The sequence below is a fragment of the Antedon bifida genome, chromosome 10 (assembly GCF_963402885.1).
Source record: "Antedon bifida chromosome 10, ecAntBifi1.1, whole genome shotgun sequence".
Taxonomy (NCBI): Eukaryota; Metazoa; Echinodermata; class Crinoidea; order Comatulida; family Antedonidae; genus Antedon; species Antedon bifida.
In genome coordinates this window covers 17,674,355-17,686,129 of record NC_136235.1, presented here as the reverse complement: position 1 = coordinate 17,686,129, position 11,775 = coordinate 17,674,355, and the positions used below count along the sequence as shown (strand labels likewise).

General features: G+C 30.3%; 1 protein-coding gene across 1 annotated transcript; it reads left to right on the top strand.

The window, feature by feature from the left end:
* Positions 1–7,555: 7,555 nt before the first annotated feature.
* Positions 7,556–10,566, top strand: LOC144853735 (uncharacterized). Its single transcript, XM_078711530.1, has 3 exons — positions 7,556–7,627; positions 9,825–9,972; positions 10,274–10,566. Exons 1-3 carry the CDS (start codon positions 7,604–7,606, stop codon positions 10,543–10,545), a joined length of 444 nt encoding a protein of 147 aa, XP_078567656.1. The 5' UTR covers positions 7,556–7,603; the 3' UTR covers positions 10,546–10,566.
* Positions 10,567–11,775: the final 1,209 nt, after the last annotated feature.

Below are 11,775 nucleotides of genomic sequence, written 5' to 3'. Positions count from 1 at the left end.
TTCCCCGACTTTTTAATTTTATTTTTGTGTCTTGGTGCTGAGTGTGTATTTATTATTATTAATAACATTTTATATTTTAATTTTTACTATGAATCTCACGTTACGTTAAGACTGCTCAGTACCAAATCGCCGGCTTTTGAAAATTGTCTCCTATCTTTTAACACTAGCAGGTCTTAACACAATAATAAAAAGTGGTCTAGAATTGGAATCATGGTCCGGATTGCCTCCGAAATAATAGCAATAACTTTTTTCTCTCTTTTGTGGGGATTTCACCCACTTTTATTTCTTTTCAATTTTATATAATAAATGTATTTTTATCGTTATATTTATATTCTTCACATGTAGCGCGTTCATTAATATGTTTCTCTACTCTATATTCATACAGGTTTATATAACTGTTATTACATACATTATGACAATACAATAATAATTATAAAATAGCTATAATATTCATAAATCATTATAAGTATTTAAACTCATTTCTCACCTATAACGTAAACATATTATATTCATTAATACTTTAAACATTAAAGAAGATTCAAGATTGAAGATTCAATTTTATTTGCCAATTTAAAATGGAAATAATATGAGTACATTTTCAACATTTTAAAATGTATATTGATAAAATTATTACTATATAAAAATATTCAATAATACTTGAGATATATTATTTAAAACAATCAATATTTAAAAACAGACGAGGAATACCACAGGGATACAATCTTTTAAAAGCAACATATAATAACATCAAAAATTGAAAGAAGTGAGAGAGTCTGCATTAAGTTGATGATGTAGCTAAGTTATTACACTTGCTATTTATAAACTCCCAGTCATACTGATGTCAAATACAATGACGTTTTTAATTAATCATTGTGATTATATATGTTCTAAACTTCTAGTACAAAAAAATAAACAAAAACAATGTCATGTTTTTTCAAATAGCAAATAAATATACAAAATAAAAAATCATGAAACATTTCTGATTTTTTAGGCTCTGTCTACACTATCAAACTAGTTTGACAAAAAAGTATGATGTGCCCAAATATTGTAGTGATATGCTCAAAATATGGTAGTGATATGACATCATCATGTCGATAATGGGTATGTTTTTTTCACATAAAGTTTGATAGTGTAGACATAGCTTTAGTTGTGCTTGTCGTGTTTTGTCGAAAATAACCTGTTTATAATCAATTATTTTAACTTATCAATATCGTTCTGTTTTAAGAAGTAACAACGCATCTTTTAATATCATACGTCGCTGTATATAAGATTCGTATTGACGTTAGCGATGCAAATAACACGCGCTATCGTATTCTGCAGCAAAAGGGAAATTCCCATTACGTCATCACTAGTAAATATAGCCTCTTGCAAATAAAGACCTTGTTGAAAGAATTGGTGTTCTATTTACCTTCATTTTAATGAGTATAATGTTAATTACAATAACATTATTCACATGACATGTTTATCACAAAACATATTTATTGTTTTAGTTTTCGATCATAATGACATAATAATGTAAACGCACCATTATTATTGATGCTCCAGTACAATCAATACTAAAAAGAATTGCGTACATTGTATCAATAATAACTTGGCAATACTTTGATCCTCAAAAAGACACACTGTGATAATGACAACGAGTAAATTATGACGATGACGTAATGGTGATGATAACGCTGATATCTCATCAAAAATAATAATACACTAAATCGACGAAAATGATACAGTAATAGCAATGATGACTATGACACCTGTTGTTAATCCTTTTGTTATCTTGTGATAATGTTGCAATAGAGCAAATATACTTCTTCACAGTAATATTTTTAATTTTAATAATCATCAATTTAATCAAGCAAAAAAAACATATTAATTTAAATAACTGTTTAATGGTACGTTTCTTCTTTATTTAATTTATTATTGCTATTTTCTATGCACCATTAATAGAAATAAATGTTTATGAAATGAAAACTGATTTATTTATTCGTTTCTTTATTTATTCTTCCATTCGCTCCTTTTTTAAAAATTCTTTATTAATTTAAAAAATACAATCATTTTTTTTCAGGTATTAAACTGATTCACTACGTCAGGCTAATGTTATGCCGCCTTTATATCCTTAATTAGTGTAGTGTTTATTCGGTGACGTGGTATTTGTGATGTAACTAAGTGTACTTAATTATATATACATTATACTATTTTTTCTAATCCTCTTAAGCTCTGTCTATACACTATCAAAATTTATACGATCACTGAAACACTTTCATTTCTAAATGCTCTGTCTACACCATCAAACTGTATGTGAAAAAAAAACGTGATATGCCCATATATAGGCATGATGATGTCATATCACTACCATATATGGGCATATCTCTACCATATTTGGGCACATCACACTAGTCTGATCGTGTAGATAACCATCACTATGTCATAGTTTAGGTATTTCCTTTTTCTTTCAATTTAATATTCTTTGATCTCAAAATAGTTTGTCAGAAAATGGAGATTAGATTAAACAATACAGTAAATTCCATCAAAATTAAATTGTTTAAAGAAAAGAAAATATACCAATTATTTGTCTATGATATTTCAGAGGAAATCAAGTTCTTAAAAAGTTACATATATACATTATAATGTATACCGTTATTTATTTGTCTGTTTAATAGCATCTTTAATTATAATGGTGGCCTATCCAGTTCCAGTGAAGGAACTGATCATTAAGGGCCTCCAATAAAACATACACAAGCATATAAAATATTCTATATTCAAAACAAATGTATATTAAAAGTAAATATAATATTATGAATAGTATAAATAAAATAATATAAAACACCAATTAAATACCTAACTTATCGACAAAAATTAAAAATATCTTGAACAAGTTTATATATTTCATTTCATTGATATATTCATGGCCAAAAACAGTAAAACAGTAGTACATTGTTTGAAATTATTTTCGTTTGTTTAAAGTTAAAAGGTTAACAATTCTCATAAAAATACAAAATTAACATTTAAAAATGTTAAAATTTGGTACAATAAATATACAATACATCGTTTAAAATACAAAATACAAGCAAGATTGGTGTGTGTATGGGTATAGCATAAAATGATCAACATTTCCATGTTCCATTTAATTGCCTCATTTCAGTAGTGAGAAACTCGTTTCTCATCCTATTGGTTTTCTATCTTGGGTACACTAAACGCCTGACTTACTAAAGACAAGGTAGGCCTAATGGTGGAGAGGGTGATACTCATCCTTACTTATGGCACTGTTAACAATATCTCCAGCGGTCGTACTATCTTTAGTTCCTATTATTCTGTAAGCTGTTTTCTTTTTGGTATTTAATACAGGTTCATTTTCTTTCTTTTTTCTTTGGATTTAATTCCTAATTTTTTCTTATGTAAGATACATTTGGGCAAGATTATGGAAACATTGAGGCGTGACGGGTCACAATATGACGACAATTCGAAAGAGCTTTACGTAAAAAAGCTCGAATGATCAACCGAGGATCGATCCACGGGAAAACATTCTCATGGGCGACGTCCGTTTCACATGATACAAATGGCTTGATTCATTAATAAACAAACATTTTCATCTAGATAAGCCAAAATTACAAAATACAAGGAAGAAATGTTGTCATATAATATAGGCCTAGCGAAGCTCTTTTGTGGAACCGTCTCTGTCAAACAATAACAAGTTGTTAGTGTCATATAAGCCTTTAGTTATATAAATATGCCTCAAGTAAGTACACAGACGTCCCAGGCCCGAGGATACCAACTTATATTAAACGAAGGTGTGTTGTATAATGCAGGCAATTTTTAAAAAACCCACAAATTTAACTAGATCTGATTACAGATAAGCCAAATATTTATAAATACACTATATATATATATAAATCCAAAGGCAAATTACTGAAAAAATTACACTGCTGTGGGTATCAGTGGCTGGATCTCAATGGAGATACAAAAAAAAGCGAAAAGCAAATCAAAACGATAAAGTAAAGGGCCAGAAAAGTTAGCAGAGCTTTCTATATATCCTTTGTATAAAAGCCATACATACACACAAAGTAAAATATAAAAAATTATATGCAGGATCACTGAGATGATATATTAGTTGATTTTAGCATACAGTCAATGCAATTACTTTGAATTTAAATGTTTTTTGCATAGATGAAAACATTGATAATAGCAAAACCTTTTAAATTAAAAAAAAATGAATGTTTAATCTGGTGTCACTTGTCAACTGGTATATAGGTATTAGCGACAAACTTATGAGCGGGAATCCACCTAATCCTAACGATAACATATCATTCATTACACTTATTTTACAGTGCTGGGGATTTTCCTCCTTTGCAAAATTGTAAAAACTTCAGCGTGAACAAAGACAAACAATAATGCAAGCTTTGATAAAATAGAATATCAGTGTTTTACATATAATATATATTTAATAAATATATGTATTTCCTCATAGCGTGGGGGGATAATTCCTCCACATGCTGTATAGCTGTGTTCGATTTAACTTGTGTACAATATCTAGGATACGTACGTCTAGTACAACTCTCTGCATGGGATGAATAGTAACAAAAGAACTACATTTCTTTACGCTTCGATTGATGTGAACCTTGTCCATTGTTTCTGCTTCAATCCGAGAAAAATTGATAGACATAGACATATTATAGTGTGTTGAATAGCTAATAATGATAGGATTTTCAACTAAAATCAGATCTAAAAGCCAAGTTTTAAATATATATTTAGATATTTTAGAACCCCTGAATAAAAAAAAAATGTAAATCGGGTCCATACTTTTTTTTGCACATGAGTCTTGTACAAAGAAACAGCACCTTACATTTTTCTGTCTCCTGTCTATAACCTTTCTCTGAAAACCATACCTTGTCTCTTTTCCCACACGTTATGTCAATGCTTTTCACCAACTGTTTGGAAAACAGAGAGAAAAGCCATGTCTTGGTTGATAAATTTATATTAGATATTTTAGAATCTCTATATACATTGCATAAGAATTTTGTTTTTTTAGAGATTGTGCCTACATTATTTATATATACTAAGTAGATCGGATTTTCACTTAATGTGAAAACAGTATAAATATGTGAACATTTGTGAGAGTTAAAAACAATGTCCACGTGGGTAAGAGAAAATTAGGTACTCTTTATCTTTACTTCTTACATATTACAGCATAAACGATTGACATTATTAGAGAGTATCTCGTTCGTCTAAAAGTGACGTAATATTAAAATAAAGCACCATTCAAATTCACACTTAATCAGCAAAAGTACACTTTTACCGTTTACTTTTTACCAACATCTTGTTAACTGGTTTTTCTTGAAGTAAATAAATGTCACTTGACAATGAAACTGAAACTAATACAATACTATATTGTCTTTCTCTCTCTCTCTTTGGTAGGTGCGTCCCACATTTATTCTTTCCATTTATAAAATATTTTATTACAAGCGAGTTCTTTATATTTGAAAAGTCATTTCTCGGTATACATAATCCCTGCTTTGGGATACCCCTTCAGGGACACCACAAGTTAAAAGAACACTGCCATTAAAACGAACGATGGGAACAATGCTAACAATGATTACCTTTGTTAATTTACAAAGCAAGATTTAAATTATAAATTTGTAAAATATTTTGTTTAAAAGAAAATCCATTGTGCGTGTATGAATTGCTCTACATTCTACGGAAAATTAGGGAAAGATTTATAATTTAAATCGATCCTGGTTTGATTAAAAATGAAATACACGATAAGCTAACATATACGATTCCGGTCTTGGAATAGCTTCGGGTCAGGTTAGCCAGATTTGTCGCTACACTGGGTATTACAGGTATGGTCACCTGACATAGTATAACAAAAGAAACAGATAAATAAACGCTTCAATGAGCAGGTTCGGAGTTTCCCTCCTGCTATCATCCTGTTCATTGGCCATTGTACTGTCAGTCACGAGATATTATTCCAAAGTCGTAATTTTTTAATATCTTTATTTCAACATGTATTAAAATAGGTTAGCTTTGTCATGTGTTTGTGAACATAAAATGTTACAAGAGGCAATAATAGAAAATGAAATTCCATGATAATAAATAATAGGTACACATTTTTTTTTTTTATACTTTCACTTTTTTATCAGTGGTACTTAATAATAGTGGTGAAGTCAAGCTTGAACTAACCATAAATATCTTAAACTACACAATATGTCGTACAAGTTACAAATCAAACAACGTATCTATCTTAAACAAAACAATAATAAAACACATGCAAAAAAACATAAAAAAATCAAATGCTAAATAAAATCAATCAAATAATCAATCGATCAATTAATCAACCAATACGTCATCATCATCGTCATCATCAGTGTCATCGTCATCCTCATAATCCTCATTATCATTATCAACTTCACCATCATCGTCATCAACTTCATCCTCAACATCCTCGCAATCACCATTATCAGCCTCATCATCATCCTCATCTGATTATCACCACCATCATCACATTCTATGGTCATGGTTTCATTTTTAGTTAGAAACTTTCCATCCATTTAAAAATAAAAAAATGAACAAAGTACTGTATAATTAAAGTATCCCTTTATTCAGAGAAGAGTAAAATTACACTGGTTTATTCTACTATTTTAACTTTAGATAAGGATTCACTTTGACAATTTTTGCACAGTATAATTTAAAAATAAAATAGACAAAGTTGAGCTTAACGTAAAATAAAATATTCCATTTTAACCCATGTCCACTTTATCCCTCCTTTTCAATATTACTTTTTATACAATAACCATACATTTATATTGTATTTACATGTTTATTTCCTAATTCTAACAAGTATATTTATATATACTGTAATCTGAATGTAGCGTATCTAGAAAGCAAATGGAAAAAGAGGGGTACTGTTCGATCAAGTTATATTTGATTTTAACACTAATAATCAATAAACAGCATGCTAACAAAGTGAACGTTGTATTTATACATGTTTGATATGTTAATGTTTAAGAGTCAGCAAATAGCATGATGACTGGGCTAAGGGTTGCATTTTTATGCTATTTACATTTCTTATTGTAATAATGTTAACGCCTTTTTATGACTTTTTAAGCTAAAACGGCTACGTAATAGAGTCAATATTATTGCTGTTAAAAAACACGTTCAATTTGGGTACTGTCTTCATGGAATTTGGCTACATAGAATTAGTTATTTGTGTTACCATGCTTCTGTGATTACAATTTTCAACATTTTTTGTTGTTTTTGTGAAAGTCAAATTAAACAATTCATTAATTACACTATTTATATAAATACCGTAATTCGTGTCTCAGGAACTTGTAACTTATAAACACAAAGTGTGAACACGTTCTTATGTTTGATTTTCTGGTGATTTGAACAAAATCAAAGAAGATTAAGTAACCTGATAGTCGAACTACTGATGCTTTACAAAATACAAACTACCTGGAAGATTTCCCAGAGGGAAATAAATATATAAGTTATAGTTGTGGAATGTTACCTTAAATAGATTATACTGCTTTATATAAAAGCAAGAAGATGTATTCGAATTAAACATAAACCAGTTTGTCTTCTTCCAAGTTAAACTATTAACATAGCCAGGATGAGCGGTAACAATTTTAAATCGGTGAGTTATTAAAGCGTTTTTATAAAATCTGTTGACAGTTATGAGTTGCTATTAATTCACGATTTAGAAGCATAATTTGGTAATGTTAGGCATATCAAAGTCCATCTTCTTAGGAAAGGAGGAGAAGGGTTAGGTTCGATAAGGCAGTCCTACTCGTAAGAAGAAGTTAATCTGTTTGGGGAGAAATTTGCGACAAGAAATTTGAGTTAGGCCTACTAGAGATTTGTTCGAATGTTGGTTAGGTATCGTTGCTTCCTTTTATTTATTTTTTTTATGTTAGCATTTCTCTCTTCAGTACAATTTGACTAAACTCGTTAAGTATTGTCCAATCTTTAAGTTTAGTTCAATTGAGTATTTTTACACAAATCCTTTTCAAATGAATGAATACTTGTAGAAAAGAAAACAAACTCAGCTTTGTTTCACTTACAAACTATAAATGATTCTTAAAAGTATATTAGCAATTTATATATTAAGAGACTTAGTTTGAATATTGGTCGGACATCTTTGTTTCCTATCGCAGATTTTTTCCTATATTTGTATTTATTTCATCATTTAAACATACCTTTCTTTTAGTAACATAGTAATTTGCCTAGACTTGTTTCAGTCTGATTTTTTCTGTAGTTCACTTTACTGTCAGAGTATAGTTTAACACAATTTAAGATACGAGATGGAAAATTTAAAACAATCAATATTATATTATATAATAAAATATCAATATTATAGTAATATTTGAGTAATTATCACTTAACATACAAATTGGGAAACTATTTCTTTACCTTTAAAACAAAAGTAGGCCAGCTTTTTGTATCACTTCTTATATACGATTATAAGCGATTAATGTTGATAAAAATGTAGGCGTTAAAACACGTAATGTTTTACTGAAATAAATATACATAAATAATGAAATGAAATAAAATAGGCATATCGGGCAAACAATACAGACAGATAGACAGACAGACATGCAGACAGAGGGGAGTCTTTTTATGTTCTATGCGGAGTACAGTTCCATCAATCGAGGTTAAGTCGAATATTTGACAGACGTCTTCAGACAAGGTGGCAAATTACAAATCCACTAAGTGAATTATAAGAATAGAAATTACATAGTTATTAGTTCTACCAACGCCCCTAAAAAACTAACAGCATGGTCACACACAATGAAAGCGAATTACTTCCGTTTCATATAGTAAAACACTAACATTCCTTTGTTTTGCATTTTTTTTTAATAACTTTGATTTATTGAGAATTCAAAATGTCAAACTGTATGAATTAAGAGTTTCTAGTATCTATTAAAACGAATTTACAAATGCAATATATAACATCAGCTTATGTCTATATTAACAGAATGCATTTGGTTATATAGTTAATTCAGATACAGTGATTAAGTTCACTTAGGTTGACCCTGGTCTCCCCAATTTCAGGTTATTTTTTGTTATGTCTATATTGAAATATACATGAAAGTCAATCCACGTCAATCGTTCCAATTTTATTCAGGTGTAACTAGGCCTATTAAACATCCGTTTCCTTTCGATATATTTAAGTAGGTGTTTAAAGTGGCGGCTTTCTATTTTCGAATCTTCCGTTGGAACTTGAAGAATAGTACAGTACAACCCATATTCAAAACAATATGATCGTTGTTTAGATCATTCTTATAGTTTATTTATATTATCTTAGTATCTTAACGGATCTTAAATATCCATCTTACAAAAACATCCTGCCTGCTGTCTGTCTATGTTGATATTTTGCAACATTTACATATATTTTAAGCTCATCTTTTCTTTGCCTATAATTTGCTTTTTCCCCCTTCCTCTAGATTCAAGAGAAGGGCGTATTTTAATACGAATAATAACCCTATATTTGAAATATACTTGTTTTCTTATTTATTCCTTGCAATAATAGTAAATAATAATACATAAGTTATACCTTTATAAACCATGTAGTCTACTTTTTTTTTATTATGATAATGAGGTCAGCTAAGATGAGGTCAATCAAAAATTAGGTACAACTTCTACTTTAGATTCTCGTATCGGTGTATTTGAAAATGTATAATGGCAGTAAAACAGATGTAGGAGAAAGGTTATAGTCAGCAGACAAGAAACTGGGGTCCCTTATTGTCTCTAGACTAGACAGTACGAGATTTGAGTGCTTTTTAAAATGTTGTCTTACAATTAATTATTTATTATAATTTTTGTTCCTTCAGATCAAACTTCAATTATTCATTGTGATACTGGTTTTGTCCCAGACAACATATTCCACAACAACCGTTTCTTCTCTCTATCCTGTAGGAGATTTGTTTAAAGTCAAATTTCCAAGAAACTATGGCGTCGCACCCGGGTCTCGAGTTAACGGTAAGAGGTCAATTGTGTAAATAGTACATTGACAAACACTACTTTTAATCTGACCTATACGCAGAATCGTGATTACAATGTGCGCGTACTGTATTCATCTTCAATTTGTATATTAACACGCCATGTTGACATTAGACTGCTTCTGAAACATTTTATTTAAGAAAGCAAATATTTCAATGTAAAAAAGGATAAGATGGCTGTACTATTTTCTGAGTTTGTAAAAGGATATCAGACGTGTGTTATAGTTCTACAACCCACAATGTATAGTTTATAATCATACGAAATTATGGGTTTTTTTCAGAATCTGAAGCCGATGGCGCTTGTCCTTTCCGGATGGAAAGAGATTACGACCCCAATCGGATCCCTGCCACAATCTGGAGAGCTAAGAACCTGACCCGTTTCTGTTTAGACGTCATTACCAGTGTTCCAACAAACGAGCTGTGCCATCCGTTTGAGATCAAAATGCAGATGTTGAAGAACTCTACCATTCAGGATCACCGTGGTCATTTTTACTACCGTTTAGAAGAAGAGCGAATTGCCGTTGCGTTCCTTTGTAAGCGAGCGACAGTTTAAAGATTGCGTTCTCTTTTGATATATTTTACTACAAAGAATGAATTAAATGCTAGCATATCTTTTCTATATTTTTTACAGTTTTTAGTTTTTAGATTAAGGATCGAGATTTTTTAAGCTACTTTTTAAAAAAAATTATTATTTTTATATTTACACAGTCATACATTTAGACCTTTTATGGAAAATAGATATAGTCCAATATTTACAATTCACTTAAGGATATCCAAAGAATAAATGTTTAATATGAATAATGAATAAGCAACAGTATAATATTATTATATAATATTAAAAAATATGTAACTTTTAAAAAGTTAGTATATGCCATATTTCAAATGTATCGTTATAATAACGAATTAGTTATTAATGGTTTTATTAAAACCTCTTGTAATCAAATATTTTGAAAAATAAACTTGTATAATATAGTGTATTGAAATGCTTTTGTCGTATTGAATAAATGAACGTACGAATGGACGTATGAATGAATGAGGGATAACCTACAGTAAATATGAGTATGTTGGTAATGGAAAGGGCAATGAGGGATGGTAGCCTATGATGAGTTTGTTGATACAGGAGCTGTCTCAGAAGGGGGCAATAAGGGGCGGTGACCTGATGATGAGTATTTTGTTGAACGAGATAGACTATCTTACACCATAAAAGGGCAATAAGGGGCGGTGACCTGATGATGAGTATGTTGTTGAACGAGATAGACTGTCTTACACCAGAAAAGGGCAATGAGGGGCGGCGACCAGATGATGAGTACCGTATTTTGTTGAACGAGAGACCATCTTACACCAGAAAAGGGCAATGAGGGGCGGTGACAGATGATGAGTACCGTATGTTATTGAACGAGATAGACTATCTTACACCAGAAAAGGGCAATGAGGGGCGGTGACCAGATGATGAGTATTTTGTTGAACGAGATAGACTATCTTACACCATAAAAGGGCAATAAGGGGCGGTGACCAGATGAGGAGTATTTTGTTGAACGAGATAGACTATCTTACACCATAAAATGGCAATGACCTGATGATGAGTATGAAGATACATGGGCTGAATGATTGACTAGAATGAGAGAGTATATTCAATTTATAATATTATTATTATTATTATTTTCTATTTTTTCCTCAATCTAAATCATTTTAATAAATTAGATCCCATCAGAATGCGTTGACTCATAATTACTGCAGTAAGGAATTTTCCCATATTTAAAGAATATACGATTCTTTTCCATTT

Bases quoted from the DNA above. Each gene is read 5' to 3' on its own strand.
- LOC144853735 (XM_078711530.1), top strand. From the start codon at position 7,604: ATGAGCGGTAACAATTTTAAATCG. The intron at 7,628-9,824 runs GTGAGTTATTAA...TTGTTCCTTCAG, and splicing joins GCGGTAACAATTTTAAATCG to ATCAAACTTCAATTATTCAT. The intron at 9,973-10,273 runs GTAAGAGGTCAA...GGTTTTTTTCAG, and splicing joins ACCCGGGTCTCGAGTTAACG to AATCTGAAGCCGATGGCGCT.